At 35.7% G+C, this 24,797-nt stretch overlaps 1 protein-coding gene across 1 annotated transcript in view; it reads right to left on the bottom strand.

The window, feature by feature from the left end:
- The window catches only part of PRTG (protogenin), a 134,767-nt gene extending 111,462 nt beyond the window's left edge, over positions 1–23,305 (bottom strand). Inside the window, exons 1-2 of the mRNA XM_074234616.1 lie at positions 23,218–23,305; positions 20,825–21,127 (exon numbers count right to left, since the gene is read on the bottom strand). Coding sequence (XP_074090717.1) covers positions 20,825–21,127; positions 23,218–23,305 — 391 coding nt within the window. The remainder of the gene's footprint in view (positions 1–20,824; positions 21,128–23,217) is intronic.
- Between the last annotated feature and the right edge of the window lie 1,492 nt (positions 23,306–24,797).

Here is a 24,797-nt window from a genome sequence, read left to right as displayed (position 1 = left end):
AATTCCAAAAACTTGTGATAAAAATTACCATCCAGTCAGGGAAAGAGCTACAGAGTTTGAGTGCGAACCAAAGCATATCATTTTCACTTTTTAAATTTTATTTTATGGGGTTTTTTCCTTCTCATATCCCCCCCACTTTTGTTCTGATTCTTCTTTTGCAATATGTGTAATATGGGAATATGTTTAACATGACAGTACCTGTTTAACCTATATCAGATTACTCACTGCCAAGGGGTGAAGGGGGAGGAAGGGAGGGAGGGAGAAAAATATGAAAATCAAAATATTACAAAAAGTGACTGTTGAAAACTATTTTTTACATGTAATTGGAAAAAATATTTAAAAATCCAAAAAATACTCATTTGTTAAAACAGAATAAGTACAATTTTAGACATCATTCTTTCTTAGACATATTCTTTTTCCTTCTAAGACAACTGGATTAGGGCTTATATTGTATGATTTCATTTCATTTGTTCATCACATTATGGTTTTTGTACACAATAAAAATTGAATAGATTAATAAAGACATCTTAGAAAATTTAGGACTTAACAGCAATGGTAGAATTTCAAACATTATGATAATATACCATATAGTCCTACTTTGGAACATGCCAGGAACTTTAATGGAGTGTGACTAAGAACTGTGGATAATAAATCTTGTTATCTGATGTCCCTGGGGAATTGGTTCAAATATTCTTATAAGAAAGCACTATAGGCATTCTATGTGGACTACCAGTCAACCAGAATACAATAAAATAAACTTATTATTTTATGGTCTTTTAAAATAGTATTTTACATTATATGGCTCAGTATCATATGTCAAAAATATCATTTAGCAGTTCTCTTTAATATAATGTTAGATTACAGTTAGCTGTGTAAATGCTGGCAATGAGATTTTAAACAGAATGCATCTCTGATATTGCCCAAATGGAAAAGTGAGAATATGTTTATAACCATTGGTTAATATGATACTGTTCCTCTAGTTGTCATATTGCTCTGTAAAACTGACCTTTTTTAAAGATTTTATTTATTTTGAGTTTTACAATTTGTCCCCAGTGAGTGTAATATGGGAATACACTTTGGTATGGGAAAGAACCCAGGTCTGTTCAAGATTGTTTTAAAACTCTAGACATTCAGACTCCAAATTAAAAAAAAAAATTCTAGAGCTTTTAAGATTCATCTCCAAATGAAAACCCTTAAGCAATCAATAAATATTCATTAAGAAATGTGCCAAGCATAAGAGGTAAGTCAAGCAACAACAGTTCTTGGTCATTATGAAATTTAAATTTGGGGCAGCTAGGTGGCACAAGGAATAGAGCACTTGCCCTGGAGTCAGGAGGATCTGAGTTCAAATCTTGCCTCAGACACTTAATAACCTAGCTGTGTGACCTTGGGCAAGTCATTTAATCCCATTGCCTTGCAAAAATAAAAAATAATAAAAAAGAAATTTAAATTATAATGGAAGTCCAAACAAAAGGAACCTAAGGAATAGTCAGATAAATAGGAGGAGAACAAGAATAGTGTTCCAAAAATCTAGAAAGAGAACATCAAGGAAAAAAGAAGGATCTATATTGTCAAAAACTGAGCCAGTTCAAGGAGAAGAATTAAGAAAAGGCCATTGGATTTGGTGATTAAGAAAATTACTGGAAATGAAAGAAAGAAGTTTTTGTAGAATGAGATTAGAAATCGGATTTTAGGAGAGAAAAAGGAGACGTGGAGGCGTCTGTTGTAATACTTGGGGGGCAGCTAGGTGGCCCAGTGGACAGAGCACTGGCCCTGGAGTCAGGAGAACCCAAGTTCAAATTCAGCCTCAGACACTTAATAACTGCCTTAGCTGTGTGACCCTTGGCAAGTCTCTTAACCCCATTGCCTTAAATTAAAAAAAAAAGCCTACTCAGGAAATTTATCCATAAAGAGATGATGGTAATGGGAATAGATGGATTGAGGGGTTTGGAGGGGGATGGGACAGCCACAATAATTGTGTAGACTAAGTAGAGAAGAAGCCAGTAGACAACTCCCTCAATATAGAGAGATCTAACATAAAAGAATGAAGATGACAGATGAAGAAATCTGTTGGAGGAGATGGGATGGAATCTTTTTATGCAGCTTCATAGGTTTGCCTTGGCAAGAGGAGACTGAACAAATATAATAAAATTACAATGTCAACTAATTTATTTTCAACTTACTTATTCAGTAGATATTAATTAAACTATGAAAGGATTACTTTACCAAGATAGAAAAAATATAATTCATTTGGAAGAATAAAAAGTGAAGATGCTCAAAGTCAATAATGGGGAAAAGCAGGAATGAAGGGGGCCTTATAGTACCAGATATCAAACTACACCAAAAACTGTAATTTATTTAATAAAATCACTTTTTACTGATTAAAAGAAGAAAGGTTTACCAGTGAAACAGTTTAAGTATATAGTTCACAGAAGCAATTTAATCATATAATCTAATGTCTAATAAATCCCAAAACACCAGTTACTGTGTTAAGGACAAATATGTCTGGGAAAACTATAAAGCAGTAAGACAGAAATTAGGTTTAGACTAAGACTGCACAGCACATACTAAGAGAAGCACCAAATATCTATCTACATGGCTTAGTTAGAAAAGTTAGAGGTATAAAGAATAAAAAAACATTACAAATCTGTGGAAAGAAGAGTTTATGACTAGAAAGCAAGGAAGATTAAAGGTAATTTTGATTACATAAAACTAAAAAAAATTGTTATACAAATAAAATCAATAAAATTAAAATGTTAAGTAATCTGGAAGAAAAATCTTTGCAAGTTTCTTTAATAAAAGTTTCAGCTCTAAGCTAAATGAGGAACTGATTCAAATTTAAAGTAGCATAAATTAATCCCTGATAAATGTTCCAAGTAATATGAAAAGGCAGTTTTCAATAGAAGAAACCTAATGTTAATAACAATTTGAAAAAATGCTTTAAAATGCTTTAAATCCCTAACAAAGAAATGTAAATTAAAACATCTCTGAGGTTCTATGTTACTAAACAACAGACTGATAAAAAATAAACCAAAAAAGGAAAAGGAAAAATGTTAGAGGGATTACAGGAAATCATCCACAATAAAGTACTACTGATGAAGTTATGAACTGATTGAACCATTTTGGAAAACAATTTGGAACTCACCTTTTGACCCAGAGATTCCACTATCAGGTCTATATCACCAAAAGATCAAAGAAAGAAGAAAAGGACCCATATGTAACTGAGATCATAAAGTAAATATCAAAAACAAAAACATTATTGATAGTAGATACCCTTTGATAGTAGATAAACTCAGGAAAACCTGAATTCAAGTTCTAACTCTGTCACAAACTTGCTGATGGAGAGTTATATAACTTCTCAGTGACAAAGGCAATTCTCTAGGATTATACATTGCAGAACATTTTTCCAATCTGAAAAGTAATGGGTGTTTCCTATATCAATGAAATTGCAGTTGATCAAAAAACTAAGACAAAACAAAGTCCCAATGAATATAATCTATTCATATTTAGTTTGGGATAAATATTTTCAATATTTCAACTACAGCTAAAGATACTACTGAAATTTCACATAAAATAGGAGAAAATCAGCACACAAATTATACATTTATCCATTTCCTATTCAAAACTGCTAAAATTTAATGAAGCAAAATGTTAAACTACAGTGAGAAGCTATTTGTGCAAAATGCTCTAAAATAGAAAGAAAGGAAAGTTTCCTCCTGTTAATTTATAAAACTCTTTTCCAATGATGCATGTCTCTCTACTGAATCTACATATGAGAGAAAATGCAAAAGACCTTAATGTGCTTTTCTGGGATTTACCATCTGAAAGCTCTTATTCTTCCACAAAAAAGAAAGTTATGACCTTTGACATGGTGCTTTGGTGCTAAAAGATCTGCTCATAAATGTATGCCAGTAACAAAACAGAAATCAATAAATTAATTTAATTCAGTGAACTCTTATGTATTGAGACACAATGTTTTAAAGAGCCAAATGCTCTTCCATTAAAGAATGAGTAATGTAGGTTTCTTAGGGGAAAAAAATAATTGCACCTTTGTTTCATATATTTAAAAATATACTTTTACCATCAAATATGAAATCATTAGTTCAACATTTTATGTTTTTTAAAATTTTGGGAATTATATTAACAAAAATCCTTAATTCAATGTTGCCATTTAATTTACTTCTTGAAAGCATATATACAACAGCAACATTCTATATACAGGAATTGAATCAGCCTCTTCAAATTGCTTTCTAAGAGTAATATTAAATCTTAAAAGTCTACAATTTGTTTTTTTAATTCAATTTTAGACTTGAGTTGTGGTAGACATCCTACTACATTTGAATAATGAGGAAACAAACAGGATTTCTTGCCTAACGTGACTGGGTAGAATTTGGATAATTTGCCAGAGTTTAGAAATAATCAATGAGAAATAGCCTATGAATTATGTACTATTCTCTTAAACACTAATAAACCATATTTATGGTTATTTATCTCACAATAAAAATAAAAGTCTAATCCTTTTACTTTAGTAACTGTCTAATTCTCTTTACTTTGGCCAAAATAACTGTAAAACTGGAACTTTTAAAAATTCTTGGGAAGCATCAATATATAGAATATCACAGTTTTAATAAATGAAATGATATACAATGTAAACAATGTCAAGACTTACAAACTATCTTCTGTGGAGGATGGGAAGCAAGATTAGGGGAAAACTAAATAAAATCTTTCACAAAATTTAAAAAAAAATAAATAATGATAGGAATTACAAACCAAAAACAAACAAATAAATGAAATGAAATGAAATGAAATGAAATGAAATGATAAATTTCTCCAAATGGGTTTGGGTGTGGAACATTGCATATTATGTCAGAATTTTCCCCATGTCTTGGTTAGTTTTGCTGAACTATTTTTTTCTTTTTTGTTCTTTGTTAAAAGGAATGGTTCTCTAGGAGATATGAAATGTAGGTAAAGTAAAAACAAAAGGTACTGATAAAAATTTATTTAAAAAAAACTGTAGGGGTGGCTAGGTGGCGCAGTGGATAGAGCATTAGCCTTGGAGTCAGGAGTACCTGAGTTCAAATGTGACCTCAGACACTTAATAATTACCTAACCATGTGGCCTTGGGCAAGCCACTTAATCCCATTGCCTTGGAAAATCTAAAAAAAAAAAAACCTGCATAAGACATGTCCAAAGATCAAATTGATTAATAATTTAAGCATCTAATTTAAAATAATATTCAGACACCATTCTATTTTTTCTTTTTTAAAGAATTCTATTTTCTAATTCCACCACACATTTCCCTCAACTAAATAAATAATTCCATTGTACAGTAAGTTTTATGTTAAAAAAGTATGTCATTTTCCTCAAAATTACGAATATTTATTAGAGAGTAAAATGAATCAAGTACACTCCTCCAACATCATTTATATATATATATATATATATATATATATATATATACATATATATATATATATATGTATATGTTGAATAGCTAAATGTTTAACTTTGTCCTAGGCACAGTAGAGTATAAAGAGGGCACAAAAAGATTCCTGAGCATAAGGAATTTAAAATCTAATTAAAAAGACCAGATAAGAAGAAATCATTAGTCAGTAAACCATATATGTGAATTGTTTATCAAATGTAACTATAAAAGAAGTAAATTAGAGGATAAAAACATATTTATGTATGCTCCAGTGGTCAGGGAACTTCATAAGGGAGGAAAAAATTAAGACTAGAAGGAAGGGAAAAGGAAATAAAAAGATAAAGAATATTCTAGGACATAAAAACACAATTTTAAAAATTGATAAAAACTTATAATAGTCTCTTCCTATGAAAGCAAAGTAAAAAAAGTAAAAATGTTTCTTCTACATGTCTCATAAATTAGTTAAGCTGCTTCATTATCCAAATAGTCAAATTTAAATAAAAAAAAACAACTTGTTGGAATTTTGAAAACAAAAATATCTTGACAAATTCTCCTCAAAGCACAACTAATTTAAGAAATAAGTTATGCATCATGATCAAAAAGTATATACATCTTGTGAGTATCATAAAGATGAACTGAGTGTTATTTGCTTTAGCATATGGGTCCCCTCAAAGACTATACCAGTGGAGTACAAATTCCTTCAATGATTGAAAGATTTTGTATACACACTATCATCAAACAACTAGCCTAAGTTCTAAAAGATAGAAGTTTGGCCACTAAGTGAAAATTATATATAACAAAAATGCAGAAAAGGCAATTTGCTAAGAGGAGGTTTCTCCATGCATAAGGTGAGAGAGCAGTCAAACCAAAGAATTCAAGGCTCTTTTAAAGAACTGAAGTATTAGAAATCAGCTGTAAGTTTAAAAGGATTCTCACAAGCACTTGTCTAAAGAACCGAATTTTGAGATCCATTCACATAATCATATCTCCAACAGCTCCCTGTTACCTCTAGCATTAAATAGAAATCCTTCTGTTAAGACTTTTAAAGTGCTTCATAGCATTGCCTTCTCCTACCTTTCCCAGTAGTCTTACACTTTATTCTCCTCTACCTACTTTACATCCAGTAACTGAACTCCTCCATGATCTTCATTCCATTTCTTTACTCTTACATTTTTACCAGCTGCTCCTCATTTTTGGAATTCTCTCCATCCTCCCCATTTGCCTCCTGCTTTTTATCAAGTCTACACTAAAATCTAACTTTCCTGGTCCTCCTTAATGATTATTGTCTTCTCTCTGAGATTATCTTCAATTAATCCTATCTTGTATGTGGGACAGGTAGCTGGCAAAGGCAATAGAGTACTGGGCCTGATTTCAGGAAGATTCATCTCCTAAGTTCAAATCCAGTCTCAGACATTAGCTCAGACATTTACCCTCAACAAGTCACTTCACCCTGTTTGCCTCAGTTTCCTCATCTGTAAAATGAGCTGGAGAAGGAAATGGCAAATCACTCTAGTAACTTTGCCCAGAAAATCCCAATTGTTATCATGGAGAGTCTGATTGAAATGACTGCACAAAAGAAAAATATAGTTTTTAGTATGCCATCTTCCCCTCCTCCCATGAGTTCCATGAGGGCAGGGATTGTTTTTTTGCCTTTATTTGTATCCCCCCCAGTGCCAGGTATATATTAATACTCAATAAATGCTTGACTTGACTTGACAATATTAATGAAATCAGTGATTAACTTTGAGATCTAACTATTAAATATTAGAGGTATTTGTGAGCTAAATCTGTCTAATGAAAAAAATCTTACTATTTTTTAAAACAATTTAGGGGTAAGACTTGTCCAAAATTTCTGCTCTTTCTACAGTTACCAAAAGTAACAATTGCCAAATTTGATGTCCTTCTTGATCTTTCTGTTGCATTTGATACTGATAATTCCCTATTCCTCTAGGATACTCTCTCCTCTCTGGTTTTCATGGAACTATGCCTTTCTCGTCCTCCTCACTACCTCTCCAACTTCTCCCTCAATCTCCTTTAACTGAATCATCACCTTTATTATGCCCCCTACTTTTAGGTAATTCTCAGGATTCTGTTCTGGGTTTTCTTTTCCCTTTATACTTTGGGGAACTCATCACTGCCTTGATTCTGGATCATCATCTATATTTAGATGATTCACAGAATCATACATCTAGCCCCAGTCTCTCTCTGAAGCTTCAATTAGGCATCATCAACAATGTTTTGGACATTTCAAACTGGATGTACCAGAAATATCTTAAATTCAGCATGTCCACAACAAAATTCCAGATTTCATCTCCAAATCCTTCCTCCATCAAACTTTTACATTTCTGTCAAAGAAACCATGATGCTTCCAGACTTCTAGGTCCATAACCTCAGGATTATTCTTGACTCCTCACTCTCTCTCATTCCATATATCCAGTTACCAAATCTTGCTGTTATTACTTCCACATCTCTCACCTTTTGCAATGACTTCCTAATAAGTTTTTCCCTTTTTCAATCCGTTTCCACACATATGACTCAGTAATCTGAAGATCTCACATTCAATAAAGTCCAGTAGTTTCCTAGTGCTTCTAAGATAAAATGTGGACTTTTCACATTTTTGATATCTAAAGTCATTTACAAACTGACTCCATTATACATTACTCTATTCAGCTTCTGCATATACCATATTTCATTCAAATATTATAGACATATAATTATATATTACATATTACATAGTTTACATTATATATACATATATACATATGATTTTTCTATTACTCTCCCCACTCATTCCTATATTCCATGATCCAGTCAAAACCCTAGTTCTCTCATCTTTAGACCTTTGCAATGGTCATTTCCATTCCATCTTCCTTACTTCATACAGTTCCTTCAAAGATTCAAATCAAGCACTTTCTTCTATTATAAAGTCTTTCCAAATTGTCTCTAACTGCTAATATCATCCCTCCTCAATCACCTTGTATTTATCTTATACATAATGCATATGTACAAGTATATGTATGTATGTGTGTATGTTGTCTCCTCCAATTGAAATATATATTGATATATCATATACAAATAAATATAATGTGTTTTCTCCAATCAAATTATACATATACATATATATGTATATAATATATGGTGTTTCCTCCAATTGAAACACACACACACACACACACACACACACACACACACACTAAAATATATGGTCTTTCCTCCAATCATATCCTTAACAAATGCTTATTAACCAGAAATGATAAAAGTAGAAATAAATGTATCAGCAATAAAAAAAATTCACCCATAGCTTTCCTTTACTTACTGTACCAAAAAAAGAGGAAACCATTCTCTTTGATTGATTTTTTTCATTTTATCACCTCATCTATCCTTTAGTTTTTTCAGAAAGATATCTAGATAAATTTTAATGTTAAAAGGGTTAGAGAAATGACTTCAGTGTCAGAAAATAATGAGTTTTATCCCTGCCTCCAACACATAGTAGTTGTGTTACTATAGGGCAAGTCAATCTCCTAGCACCTCCATGAAACTTTATTATTATAAAATATAGATCACAAGTCTAGATGAAAAGCAATCCTCTTTGCCCTAAAATTCTGGAGGAAAATATGTAACAGAGAGATGAACTTGGTATCAAAAAGTTCTGGGTTCATCTTCTACACTTCTCTATATCTATAAAAGGAAGCACCATTCTTCTGGTTACCCAGGTTCAGAATCTCTGTCATTCTTGACCTCTTGTTGTCCCTTACTCCAGATGTATAATCACTTGACAAGCCTCTAGTTTCTATCCATACAACATCTCTTCAATTTGTCCCTTTCTCCATCCTCACACCAACTACCATTTAGTTCAGCCCTAATGACTACTAGACTAGTCAATATTCTCCCTCAATGGTCACCAATTCATCCTCCACATGGTTGCCAAAGAGGGCTTCCTAAATCATTGATCTGAACATGTTACTCAATAAATGCTGCTAACTCCCTTATTGTCTCTAAAATCAAATATGAACTTGTCTGTGTGGCATTTAAAGTCCTTCACAAACTAGTTTTAGTCTAATTATATATTACTTCTCTTCAAGCACTCTGTCATTCAGCTAAAATAGTCATCTTGCTGTGCCTCAAACATAATGATCATATAAAAGGATGGGTCTTATCACTAATGATAAGGGAAAAACATATTAAGGAGATTATGTTCTATCTCAAAACCATCAGATTGTCAAAGATGACCAAAAATTAAAGAAAAACAACAATTGTTGGAGGGATTCCATGAAAACAAGCACAACAAATCATTGCTGCTAAAGCTGTGAATTAATTCAAGCATCTGAAAGTCATTGGGAAATATCCTCCCCATCTATCATTATTAGACAGATATTCCAAAAAAATTTTTGAAAAAAGAGGAAAAGGACTCAAAATTACAAAATCATTTAAAGTAGCTCTTTTTTCTAGTGAGAAAGAACTAAAAACTAAGGAATGCCTATCTATTGAGACAAGAGACTCAAAGTACATAATGATGCAAATTTTTTTGGACACAGAAAATGAGGAAATTTAATTTGCTTCATTATGCATATGGTATTTTATAAGGGCATTGCTTTTTCCCTTTTTAATGGTATGTAGTGAGAGAGAAAGCAGATTTAAGTTAAGTGAAAAAAACAAAATTTAATTTTAAAAAAGGAATGATGAGTTGATCATCTATGATGGCTGCAGGTCCTCTCAGCAGTTCAGAGAGCTAGGACAACCCTAGGGGACCTGTCCTGTTATGGACAATGCCATCCACCTCCGGATGAAAAAAAGAGCAAGAAAACCCACAAAATCTGAATGAACATTATGTTCACTTTTAAAAAAAAATTTTCCCTTTTTTCCTTCCTATCCCATTGCCTTTTTTCTTTCCCCTTAGTTCTAATTCCTCGTACACAAAATGACTAATGTGTAAGCATGTTAAACACAAATGTACATATACAATGTTCACTATACTGTTCACCACTCAAGGGAAGGGATTGGGAAGGGAGAGTAAAAGAAAATTGAGTAACTTATAAATATGCAAGAGGATGAATGTTGAAAATCTTTCTTAACATGTAACTGGAAAATAAAATATCAATTAAAAAAACCAAACAACCAAATGGAGTGATGATCCAGAGAATCTTGGAAAAACTTCTATGAACCAACACAGAATCAGGAAAACAACTTTAAGAAATTGTAAATTCTGATCAAACAATGACCAACTAAGGCCCCAGAGCAATAATGGTGAAGAATACTTTCCATGTATTTACAGAGAGATGATATGCTGGAGGTACAGGATGAGACGTGTTTCTGGATAGGGTCAAATTGTGGATTTCTTCTGCTTTCTTGTACTGATTTGTTACAAGGAAGGACTTCCTGATAACATTGACCCAAAAAAGAAAATGAAGGTAAAATCTTATGATAAAAATAAGATTTATTGATAAATGAATGAATGAATGAATGAATAAATAAATAAATCCCAAAGGGAAGAAAGGGCATTGCTTTTTTTCCTTTTTTAATGGTGAGCAGTAGTCAGATAAAAATTCTTGTAGTCAGATGAAAATTAAAATAGACATAAGTTACCTATCTATGAAACTGAACATATGAAACTAAATTTTCAGTCATAACTCTCCCAAACCACTTGGGAAAGGACTTTTTTCTTCTTTTTCTGAGGTTAAACCTTGAAAATAAGTGATTAATGATGTGCATAAGTGATTAACTGTGAATACAAGCATATATAAATTTGGTTGGGAACAACAATTAAAAACTAGAATTAAACATTTAGACTGTTGGGGGAAGAGGGTAGGGTAGAGAAGAGTGCTGATCAAGATCAAATCCCTGATCTGCCAATTATTAACAAGATTTGGTGCAAGTCATTTCTCACTTCTCTGGCCTGAGTTTCATCATTTGTAAAATTATGGGAAAGAGATGTACCTAAAGTCCTCCTAGGGTACCTTAGATTGCCTCTTAGACAACTGGGAAATGACTTGAACAAAAGTGTAGTATATAAAATGTAAGGGAATATTATTATACTATCAGAAATGACCAAAGAGACAATTTCAGAGAATCCTGGGAAATATGAATCAAGACTAAAGAAAGTGAGCAGAGCCAGGGAAACATTTTGTACATGGAAACACCATTATAAAATTTTTTTTTAAAGACTTAGAATTTTGATTTAAAAAAACCATAGCTATGTCTACAGAATAGTAGTGTTAAATTTCAAATAGAAACATAAAGTACACATAAGTATTGGTGCAGGTCACATATTGATTTAGAAAACCACATCTGTTTATACATTGCTTTGTTACTAATAGTAATTAACACATTAAAATCAGATAGGTACTGCATTTTAATTTAGTTCAAACAGCACTTGGAAATGTCAAGTATTTGACACCTCTGCTCTATAAGACCTATGAGGAGATAGAGGTGCTGGATCCAAGTTATAGAATTACATGCACACACAGACACACTGACACAGACACAGACACATACACACACAAACACACACACACACACACAAACACATACACCTCCAATGGTAGGAGAAATGGGAAGAAGAGGAAATCAATTTTCATTCAATGACAACATTTAATTTAAAAATTGATTAAGATTTATATTATCTTCAAAGCTATAAATAGCTTCATATCATAAAGTACAGAAAGTTAAATGAATCCTATCAGAAAAAGAATAAATCATAGATATTATGTAATGCATAGGTTATAGTGTAATTTATACTAGTGAATTAACTGAAAAAATTGTTGATATAATCTGCCTAACCATTTATTCAGAGCAACACTACAATTTTATACAATCTGTATCTGTATGTCAAAACACAAATGATATTCTAAAATATTCAGATGCACTGGTTTCATGAATAACTGGAGTTCAAAAGTGAAGAAAACTAACTTAAAAGCTTATATTTTCCCCAGGATATAAATATAAAAGCAAAGACAGTTGTTCCTCCTCAAAGAGCATATGTTCTATGGAGGGAGAAATGACAAACATAGAGGAATAGTGGACATGGAGAAATTCTGGTTTGGAAAGTTAGGGGAATGAGAAATGAGACTATGCAGGAGTAGACTGATACATTCCCATCCAGGAGTAAAATTGATTTGATGATAGAACCAAGCTACAGCAAATGGAGAGGGGAAAGGGTCTATATGCTCTAAGAACCACAAGGCTCCTGGTCGTGCTATGGACTTAACAGTTAGTGAACAGGTAGAGAAGTGAAATACTAATGGCATTTTCCAAAAATAGAGATCCAGAAGATATCCAGAGGTGGCAAGCTATTAGTAGACACTCTCCCTTCATGATGGTGGATTATGAAGCCTTGGGGTACTAACACAGTACATAAACCACCTCCTCCCACCCTACTCCTGACCTGTGCACCTCAAAGGATAATAGTGAAGTATTTTCTGGAGGATAGAATTCCTGGAGAAGTTGAAATCCTTCTCCAATAATTCAGGATATTTATCTGTTCTTTTTAGTAGTTTTAGAGACTAAGCCAAATTGAGTAAAGAAAGGTTTTAACTAAAGCTGAGCACCAGTTATTGTATTATTTATGTTTTTGTTAACCTTGCCACTACAAATGCTTAAGCTATAAAGAAACAAATCTCTAGAAAAGTAAAACCTATCTAAAGTCAAAAGAAAAACATTTTAAATTCGCATCTCCTGGTTAGATAAGAATTCTATCAAAAAAATGCATCTGAGTACTGAGGTTTAAAAACAATATTAAAAAGTTAGGTATTATTCAGATGAACTTATTGTTTTTATAATGGAAAGGGCTGATCCTTTATCTTGTACAACATGTGTTTCAAACAGAGCATCAATTTTACTTAAGTACCGGAGATGTTAATGTGAGTAATTCAGCACAAATATTTTTTGACTTTCTTCTATAACATCATTATCAACCAATTTTAATGAGCTTCTACTCCATACAAAGACAACTGTGATCTATTCTTCTCCTAAAAGAATAAACTGCCTGAAGAGTATATAAAATACTCAAGGCTCATTCAAATCCCAGTAGACTTTCTAAATTTTTTTTTTCTGAATTTAAAGGCATTATGGTATAATGCAATGGTTCCTAACCTTTTTTGTCTTAGACCTCTTTGGCAATCCAATGAAATCTGTAACTCTCTTTTCAGAATGCTTTAAAATGCTTTACTAGCTGTGACTGAAGGCAAGTCACTCTTGCTCTGAGACTTGATAGTTTTGTCATTTGTAAAATGGAAATAAAAATAAAAGCATGAAGCTTAAAGAATTACTGTGATAATAAAAGAAGATAATGTATTCAAGGCATTTTGCAAATCTTAAAATGATATATATATATATATATTGCAAAGGGAAATTAGTATTCATTTTAATGCACATGAAATATATCTGTATATTTCATGTGCATTAAAATGAATACTAATTTCCCTTTGCAATAGCCCCTCCAGGGGAGGAAGGGAGAGAGATGTTGAGAGTAAGAAAAACTTTGACAAGCATTGAGATAGACAATCAGATTCCTGTAGGTGAAAACTGATACTCTCTAGTGACTACAAAAAGAATAAGTAGAATAATTACCCTGAGTTTATCAGGGTCCTGATAAACCTTTTAGGCAGACATCCTGTAAAAACCAAATGTCACTTTAAAACAAATCTGTTAGGCATCTATGTAAGGCATCAACTAAAAAATGTCAGAAGAAAATAACTTCAAAATGAAGGAAGAGGAAAAAGAGAAAAAGGTGGAGTAAATACATTTATATAGCACTTCAAGTTTTGAAAAAAAATTCATCAAAAAAATGAATCTTCTTCAAATCCTATAAAGTGTCAAGCCTTAAAAAGCTTCACTGCTTTTTCCTCTGTAACAATCCTGTTTTTAAAACCAAATACTTTTATTCTCTCCCACCAATAAATGGCACATTTGTCATTCAGTAATTTCAGTCCTATCCAATTCTTTGTGACCCTATTTAGGGTTGTCAAGGAAAAATACCGATACCAGACTGATTTGTCATCCTTCTCCAGCATATTTTACAGAAGAAGAAATTGAATCAGAGTTAAGTGACTTGCCCAGGGTCATACAGCCAAGTTAAGTGTTGAAGGCTGAATTTCAATTCAGATCTTCCTGACTCCAGACCTGACATTATCAAATGCCAAAAACACATTTACAAATACAATGAATTTACTTAAAGGGCACTGCAAGTAAGTACAAGAACTATACAATCTTTAACATCTAATATATCATCTAATAATCAATGACAATTTTAATAATACAACAAAGCCCTGTCTATTTTTGGTATAAGGAACTTCTCTTTCTTAAAACTTCTAAAAGATAATATAATAATCTATACTGGATGTAAGTCAGGAAAGGCCTGATTTTGAATTCTGCCTCTGACATTAGCTTTATGACCTTAATTTCCTCATCTGTAAAATGGGTCTAAAAATATCTTCATATTCCCCAGTAGGATTCAAATTATAATAATCTAAAGTTCTGAGCAAATCATAAAATGCTACATAAATAGGATTAATTATTTTAGTCACAAAGCATTGGTTAGTTTTCATTCTTTTTTTCTCGATTTTCTAGTTCCAAACTACATTTGAAAATCAATTCCTCAACTTGCTTTGATGAAATTTATAATTTTCAATTAGTTTCAATTTTATTTCCATATTTCCAGATACATTTTTTAAAAGCCACTAAAGAATGAATTTCTACTTCTCCCTTACTAATTTGAGCAGCACCCACAAATTGTTATGTATGTTACTTTTTACACTTTATTATATGATACAGCTATTGGAAAATCATCAATTCATCTCAATAAAAAATCATTATAATTTAAATGAAATATATATCCATTTTTAAAATGACTACCCCTTGCTTCAGTTTTTTTTTTTCTGCAAGGCAATGGGGTTCAGTGGCTTGCCCAAGGCCACATGACTAGGTAATTATTAAGTGTCTGAGGCTGTATTTGAACTCAGGTACTCCTGACTCCAAGGCCAGTGCTCTATCCACTGCACCACCTAGCCGCCCAGTTTTTTTTAATTTAAAATATAACACAAATCTCCTCACTCCCTTGCTGTTACATTTACAAAAATAGAATCACAAAAGTTTTCCACCCAAGAGAATATAACTTAAAAAAAAAAGCAACCAAGAAAAGCAAAAGCCTCTTTGTATTCTTCCTCTATCACAGGACTTCAATTTCCACCTTTATGGAAAGGAAATAATCAATTAGCTTCCTGACCAATCACTACCTTATAGTCAGGACAATCTCTCTCTCACATCCTTTTTTTCCCCCTCTAATTTCATATCAACCCAACTTTGTTCAAAAGTGTCCCTTTTTTTCCTTTGTTCTCATTTTTCAAGGAACATTATTTTAATCATTTCAATAATGAAACTGCAAAAATATAATTTAGCAAATGTTTCTCTACTATATTTAAAAAATTTTGGGGAAATTAAAAGTTGAACCCTCACTTACATATGATACTTGAAAACAAATATCATATTGCCGGAAACATCAGCACTGATTTAACTTCATAATAAACCATTTAATCCTTGCCTCTTTTCTTTAACATTTTACTCTACATGTTGCCTCACAAAGATCACTGCTGGAAAAGGCCCTCTCACAACTTTCCCTACCCCCCTTTCTGTTTTAGTTAAATAAAAATTATAAAACTACTATCAAAGAAAAGTTGTGGATTTTTTTTAATTTAGCTAAATGTTACTTTAACCCTATAGTTTCCTTTAAAAAAGCAATCCATTAGAAAATGTAAGTTGACCAAATTCTTTTGTGCATGGATGAACAACAGGAAAGCAAAGCCTTGGGGCCTTGGGGAGGAACCTTGTCCCAAAAGACCAGCTCTGATGTGCTCATGAGATAAGGCTCCATAGTGACACTTAAGGAAAGGCCTGTTCACATTTGAATTTCTGCATTCCACAAGAACAATTCATGGCAATCACTAACTTTGCAGAAGAGCTACATGAAAGCTTTGGCCAATGAATGAGGGTCATCTGCTCTTTATCACAAGGGTAAACCTCATCCTGGCCAGTTTCTAACCTTTTAACCCTGTGAATTCCTAATTTACACATGAATAATGGAATTCTTGCCTAGAGTGCAACTTTCAGCTTCCAGTTCCTAAGTTTAGAAACCAAGACCTGCTCTTCTTGTGTATTTAAAACCTTAAACTACTGCACAGATTAAAGTTTTAGGTTTCCAAATGCTGCATTATTACACTTCTAAGGCAAAAGATAAGCTTTCTGGTGAAAGCTTTGACCAAGCAGAAAAAAAGCACATACTTGAATGCTGTTGATATCAGTAACTACAGTAGAATTTGCTTTTTTCTTTAAAAAAGAATGCCCACTTTATGCCTATTCTCTCCCTGTTTAATATGTATAGCTTCTTTATCCAGGCAAGATAAAGTCATTAGGTCTACAGCAACTGACATTGCTTCTAACTAGGATACCAAGACAACTCTGTTCAATCAAAATGGTTAGTTCAAAATTATATCTTAATTTTATGACATTTACACATCACACGTCATATCTTAAATCTATAATCTTGTATAAATATGCAGATAATTTAGCTATTAGTTAAGTAACTTCAAAATTAAAACGGTGGTTTTTAATATTAAAGAAAATATTCAATATTTTTAAAAAACAATGATCTGGTTTTATCTTAAGTAACTACCATTTATACTTAAAGACAAAATAATACTTTGTATAACTTCCACCAGAAGTTCTTAAAATATTTACAACTTAATACAGTCATAATGCAATGGCTTCAAAAAAAATTTAATTAGATTGAAAATGGTTGAATTTTCTAATTTCACAAAAATGAATAGTGGTAGGGGTGGCTAGGTGATGCAGTAGATAGAGAACCAGCCCTGGAGTCAGGAGTACCTGAGTTCAAATCCAGCTGCAGATACTTAATAATTACCTAGCTGTGTGGCCTTGGGCAAGCCACCTAGCCCCATTTGCCTTGCAAAAACCTAAAAAATAAAAAATAAAAAATAAATTACCTAGCTGTGTGGCCTTGGGCAAGCCACTTAACCCCACTGCCTTGCAAAAAAAAAAAAAAAAAAACTAAAAAAAAATGAATAGTGGCATGATAAAATACCAAATTTCCTATTTTGGAAATTAAAACAATTCACATTTTTAGAACTCAGAGAAGTTTTCATTATTTCATTAGACAAGAGAACTGAAGTTCCCAAAAGGATGCTCCAGCCAGTCACCAGCAATTAAGTATCTTAAATTGAATTTGAACCCAGGTTTAACACTCTTTCCACTACACAAGGTTAACACTCTTAAGATTCCCATCAGAAATCGAATGCTGTAATTTTGTTACACCTCTTACAGTTATTGTCATTCTAGATTAGATATCTCTATTGGAAGTAAAATTTCAACTTTGTTTCAAGCAACACCAAGATTCCATTAGATTTTTCTGAAAGTTCTTTGAATTTGTGGTCATGGTAAACAAGTTTGTTTAATCTGGAAACAATTCAAAAACAGGAAAACTTCCTTCAACATCATAAAAAAGATTGGAGTGGTTTTGGAAAGAAATTGTAGAAAGCTCTCTCTCTCTCCCTCAATACTAGGGACTGGAGTTGTGATTTCATTGATAAAGAGAAAAAAATGGAGAAAGTTCTCTGCTAATTCAGGTCTGACCTCTGTGATTTATATTCTTAAAGAGTTGACCGAAGGACTGACTGCCTTGCTCTTAGACCACACTGCCTCTGAATAGAATCTAAGAAATGGGGGGGGGGGCAGTTAGATGGCTCATTAGATAGAGTACCTGGCCTGGAGTCAGAAAGACTCAGCTTGCTAAATTCAATTATGTCCTTAGACTTACTAGCTGTGTGATCCTGGGCAAGTCACTTTACCCTGTTAGCCTCAGTTTCCTCATCTGTAAAATGATGGAGCAAGAAATGGCAAACCACTCCAGTATCTTTGTCAAGAAAACCCCAGTGGAATTATGAAGAGTCAGACATGACTGAACAACAACAAAAGCATTAGGATACTATCCTGAAAATGACAGCATTTGGGTTCAGGAAAATCTATATTTAGATCTTATCACTATCACTTATTAGCTTTTGACTCTTGAAGCAAATAACTTCTCTGGTCTTAGTTTATTCATTTCATAGCTCTATAAAATAAAGATAACAAGTAGCAGTTATCTCATATAGATTGGTGTGAGAATCAAATGTGATATTATATGTAAAGGACTTCACAAGTCATTTAAGTACAATATAAATGAGTTACTATTACTAACTGTTAAAAAAATAAACCAAGCTAACCAGGATTTCCAAACAATTAGAGAAAAATGTATTAAAAAGAAATCTTCCTATTCTATTTTATTCTTTTTTATAGGATATGAAATTAGAAACCTGAATTCAAGTTTTTTAAGAAATAAATGCAATCCCTAATTTATGACTTCTTTCTAGGCTACTAAAGCATCTATAACTGCTTTAGTAGCCTAGAAAGAAGTGTCATAAATTTCACTGACAGGAAATCCTAGATAAGGAATCCTCACCAAAGCAACCTGGCATCTTCTCTCCCATTCATAATCTTGGGGTCTATGAGCTTGTTTTATTAAAACATTTTTATACTTGCAATCAATACTATTACTTTCTTTATAATACCATGCAGTCTATTTTGCATATTTAAAAATATTATTATTCTGAGAATAATTTATAGACTTCACCAGACAGCCAAAGGTGCCCAAGACATTAATAAAAGTTAAAATTATAAGTCTTAGGGAATTGCCTTGACTCTAGTAATTGTTCTTGGCCCTTAAGAATGAGAGGTTAACTTGATGGACTCGCTCATTCTATCAGTTCAACAATCAGGGACAATTTGGGGCTGTCTGCAATGGAGAATACCATCTGTATCCAGAAAAAGAACTGTGGAGTTTGAACAAAGACCAAGGACTATTACCTTTAATTTAGAAAAAATCACTGATATCTTATTGTCTGATCTTGCTATCTCTTATACTTTATGTTTCTTCCTTAAGGATATGATTGCTCTCTCATCACACTCAATTTGGATCAATGTATACCATGGAAACAATGTAAAGACTGACAAATTGCCTTCTGTGGGGGGTGGGGGGAGGGAAGTAAGATTAGGGGGAAAACTGAAAAACTCAAAATAAATAAAATCTTTAAAAAAAATTTTAAAAATTAAAAAAAAAGAATGAAAGGTTAAGTGGCTTTTCCAGGGTCATGAAGGAAGTATGTGTCAGAGGTTATACCTGGCTTGTCCACTAGAATTCTGCCTCTCTGAATTTACTGTATTAACGTCTCTATAAATAATACTATATAACTAATATAAGGAAGATAAAGTTTAACAATGGAACTTTGTAATGGCTACAGTTATAGCCATTAGCTTTACAAAATTCCAACTTCAGAGAACTAGAATTGGATAATTGCCATGGAAAATCTATGTCATAGTAACATATTCCTGCCACTCATATTACAAGTATTGAATTTTCTTATGAAGGGATGCTGCCCTTTAAATAGCCAAACCAGATTACAAAGACTGCATGTTTAATACCTTTTTAAGAAAATGTGAGAACTTTTAAAAGCTTTGAATTGTATGCTATTATGAAGAAATGCTATTGTGACTCACTTCAAGACCTGAGTACTCAGATCTAGAAAGGCCTCAGTGAGTTTCTTAAAGAATCTCATATTCAAGTTTTAGATTATAACTTTACATATTTATTGTAGGCATGTAGAACAGTAAAACTAAAGTTACAAATGATGGATAAGATACAGTAAACAGAAAGAAAATTTAGGATGCAAACATTATGACAATTGAAAAATAAATGAGTCAATCTAGTTTCTATACCACTTGATATAATATAGAGATGACTATAATCTCTTTCCCTCCCAGAAGGAAAATAACAACAATGCTACTGATCCTCTCTTTAGAATAAGAAGCATCAAGGAGTGATCCATAGGTAGATATCACAAAGAATCATTGGGGCAAAGAAAAGAAGAACAGAGGAAAATGCAAAATTTTTTTCACCTGTAAAGATCACTTACAAAAACAGAAGTATAGGGGATTTTACTTGTGAATAGAAAAGCTTAATCATAAATTCCTAACTGAAGAGCTTCCAGATCAACTTTTGTCAGGCTGACCAAACTTCTCAATTATTCAAAAACATTCTGAAGGCTGGAAGCCCTGGGTAATTCATTTACCAAACAAATTCCACAGGCCCATCTTAGTAATAACCACAAATAGGATCAAACCTAATTTGGCATGTATTTTCAACTACTCATTTTTATCTCCAAACAGAATGAAGTTGAAATTTTCTTTTATGTTTGGTTGGCATTTTCTTTTTGTCTTCAAAATCATCACTTAAAAAGACAAGTTATTTTCAGAATTTTATCACATTGATGCATGCAAAAACAAAGATAAAACACTTACTTGCTAAAGTGAGATGAGCTTTTTGACTCAAAATGGCCCCAAATTTATTCAGAGCCAAACACTGGTAAAATCCTTCATCAGATGCTTCTCCTCGTTTGCCTTCTACTTCACTGATGTATAAAGAGCCATTAGTTAAAGCATGGATCCGTTTATTTTCAGAAACTTTGGCTCCATTTTTTAGCCATGTGATCTTAATAGGAAGTTCTCCATGTGCCTGGCAATCCAAAACCAATGGATCCTTTCTTGTGACAGTAACATCCTGTGGCTCTTTTATAAAAAATAGTTCACTAAAGCACTGAACTCCTGAAAGAAAAAAAAAAGGAAATGTAACAGGAATTATAGGTATAAAATCAATGACATCTATGAAACTATAAAGGATAAAAAATAATTAAAAATTAATAAATCATTTTTTACTTTGTCATGGTCAGATACACAGATTCATCAACATTCTGCATAAGACTGCAGTTTGAAATGGTTGATGATTCTACTTAAAGAATAAGCAAGAGATAATTAAGTTAGGTTTTTTTCATATTCTGCCCATATTCATTAACTTAAGTAAAATGGTAAAAACTTTAGTTCTCACACAAACCTATTCTACCTCTCTTGCTTGCATCAGGAAAACCACTGAGCACAAGCTGTTTGCTTCTTTTACAAGCTTGTCAAAAAAGATCTTGAACAGGGTAAGTTGTAAAAGTCTAATTTTACAAGAAATCATTAGCAAAACTCTGACTCTGTGAACAAGTAAGTTTATTTCCTTATCCCTTGAAGTATTTTGGGGCCTTTTCTGCACCTATTCCTTTGGAAAGAAATTTTATCTTTTATGACATTACAAGTTTAGATTTTAATATCAGTTTTTTTTTAAATCAACTTCCTCTCTTCTGCAAAGGGAAACTATTGACAAATTGCTGAGTCCAAGTTAGGACAAATAATGGACTTTCAAAGTAGACAACTTCTGTTTCTAAGGGATAAGATTCAAGAAACCTTTATTTCAACTTTTTTCAAACTGCTAACTGGGTTTTTTTTTTAAGCGTAACTAATTGGTCTTTATAATGTAATGGGTATAGGAGATTACTCAACCAATAAACATTTTATCAAATGGGGAAAGATTTTATCCTTAAAAAAGATACTGCTATGGCATCCACCCATCAGAATTAAGAATGTGACATCTAACTAAATTGCTATAACTTCCTTCATTTAACCCTGATCCTTCAGAATTCCTTGGTTTTTGAGTTTAGACTTTGGGAATTTTTTTTAAAAATCTTTTTCTACTCCAATCTCTGCAAAATGTTATTTACAGATAGTCTTAGACTCATGATCACATTGGAAAAAAATCCCCACTATTGATTTCTTAGTTTCTCATCAATGCAATTCTTCTGAAACCTTAAATGCAAGACAAGATCATAAGCAAGGGACCCCTACTTTTCTTAATGGATTACAACTATATCTTTGAGAGTCCTAATAATCTGTGTTTTGCAGATGACTCCGGAAAGTTTTGGTTCTACTGTACCCAATCACACAAATGACTTGTTTTTTCCTTAAAAAAAATAATAAAACCAAAATTTAACAAGCTGATTCTTCCCCGTTTTCATCCCTCCCTTCCTTCCCCATCCCTGGAAGCTTATCACAGGAACAAGCAGGAAACACTCTCCAGCCAAGTTAAGGCGCACGCTACCTCTCCCTTTTAAAATACCATTCCCTACAAACACCGAAGGAATAAAACTGATTTAGACATACTACAAATGTCTGAGAAGGTAGCTAGCACTGCAACCCCCGCCTTTTCCCGTATCCCCACGCCCAGTGGGAACTGGCAAAAGAAAACTCCTTCTGCCCTCTCCACCTCCTCCGCAGTTTCCCGGGCTGAGCCAAGGTGGGTGAGGAGGCGAGGGGTCCCAGGTGTGCCTCTCCCTCTCCCCCTCAGGTTTGGGGAGCCGCCTGTGCGGAGCCTCGCGGGGCGCCCCCTAGGCAGCACCCAAGCCACCACGGAAACAATATAAATAAAGCCACGTGCGGCCGTCGCGGCCGCCCAGGCGAGGGGAGTCCGGCGCGCGGGCCAAGGAGGCGGGGAGAGGGGCCGGAGCCGGGACAATGGGCGAGGGACGGAAGGGGAGGGGGCGCGAGTGGTCAGCAGCCCCTGCAGCGCGGCCACCGCGGCTTCTGGGAGGGGCCACGAGGATCGCCCCGCCGGCACCGGCTACCTCGACAACTTTTGCCCCTCTTACCTTTGCAAGGACTCCAGACTTTGGTGCGGGGGGGAGTGCCAGTCGGGGATCCCCGGGCCCACCCTCAGGGGCTGCTGCTCCCAAACACATCCAGACCCCTCTCCCCCGCCTCACGTGCCCTCCTCAGGGCCCCGCATCCTCCCCTCCATCCCCTCCAAAAAATAAGGCACCCACCTGGGCCGGAGACCAGGAGCACCAAGACGGCCCGGAGCAGCATCTGCGGCGGCCGCAGCCCGGCCGGAGGTCTCGGAGGAAGCGCCATTCAGCGGGGCTCCCCCAGCATGTTCCCCTCGAGCCTGTCCCGCCTCCCCCGGTCCACCTGGAGGGCCGGGGCCGGCGTGGGCACCGGGCTGCCCGGGCTTCCTGCCGCGGACTCGCGGCGGCGGGGCCCCCAAGTGCCGGGGCCGGAGCCGGGGAGGCTGGCCGGGGCCGGGACCGGGGCCGGAGCCGGGACCGGAGCCGGAGCCGGAGCCGGAGCCGGGGAGGCTGGCCGGGACCGGAGCCGGAGCCGGGGAGGCTGGCCGGGACCGGAGCCGGAGCCGGGGAGGCTGGCCGGGGCCGGAGCCGGAGCCGGGGAGGCTGGCCGGGGCCGGAGCCGGAGCCGGAGCCGGAGCCGGGGAGGCTGGCCGGGGCCGGGACCGGGGCCGGGGCCGGGGCCGGGGCCGGAGCCGGGGGAGGCTGGCCGGAGCCGGGGCCGGGGCCGGAGCCGGGGCCGGGCTGGGGCGAGACTGTGGCCAGGGGAGCCGGCCCCGGCGCAGCGAGCCACGCTCTACAGGAGGAGCGAACTGGGCGCCCGGCCAGGGGCGGGGGGAGGGGGCGGCGGCGCCGGGGCGGAGGCAGGACGGACCGGAGCGGCTCCCTCCCTCCCTCCCGGTGTCCGCCGCCGCCGCTAGCCGCGCACTACTTTGTGCTTCTGGTCTCTGGTGACCGGCGGGCAGGATGACCGGCCAGGCGGAAGGAGACGCTGGGAGGAACGGAGGGACGGCCAAATGGGGGGAGGGGAGGGTCGCGGCAGGGGGCGGGGGTGGTCTTGGCTGGACAATGCACCTGGGGGTCAGGCGGCCGGGCGAAGTGTCTCTGCCCCGCGGCCCGCCCCTTCTGCTTCCACCGCGGCTCTGGGGGCAGGGCCACAAAGACCCTGCTCTCTCTCCCGGGGGGTGGGGGCCGAGTGAGCAGAAAGGAGAAAGGGGCCCCATCTCTGGTCAGCTCGCTCTGGAGGTCGAAGAGGGGGCGGAGGGGGCGGAGGGGCTCGGAGGAAGGAGGCCTGGTGATGAAAGATGTGGTGAGGCCGGAGACTTCTCTCCCCCCAGCTCCCCGGTCCATCCTAATGGTCCTTCCCCCTCCTCCTTCCCGTCTCCCCACACCCTGGAGCCGAGTGGAGGGAAATCTGAGTCGGAATGAGAAAGAGTGACCGCTCTCCACCTCAGGGATTGGTCAGCTGTGCTGGACTCAGCTTCGCACAGGGAGACCCCAAGGCCAGATATGGGAGAGCCCTTCGACCTGAACGTCTCCCGATCCAAAAAACGGTTTTGCGTTGCCTTTTTTTTTTTGTTCGATAAATTGGTAGAGTTCTCTTATTTGAAATACTTTCACACCAATGTTCTGGTATTGTACATAAAATTTTAGACTTGATTTGGACCTGTGCAGATTCCCCATACCTAGCTCCTGAAGCTACCTTATTACCGCTGAGAAAAGGATGGAAATTCAGTCCAATTCAACAATCGGTTATTAAGTATGAGAACATACAAATAAAA

The sequence above is a fragment of the Macrotis lagotis genome, chromosome 4 (genome assembly GCF_037893015.1).
Source record: "Macrotis lagotis isolate mMagLag1 chromosome 4, bilby.v1.9.chrom.fasta, whole genome shotgun sequence".
NCBI classification, from domain to species: Eukaryota; Metazoa; Chordata; class Mammalia; order Peramelemorphia; family Peramelidae; genus Macrotis; species Macrotis lagotis.
The sequence above is the reverse complement of the archived record's forward strand: the minus strand, read 5'-3'. Positions and strand labels throughout refer to the sequence as shown.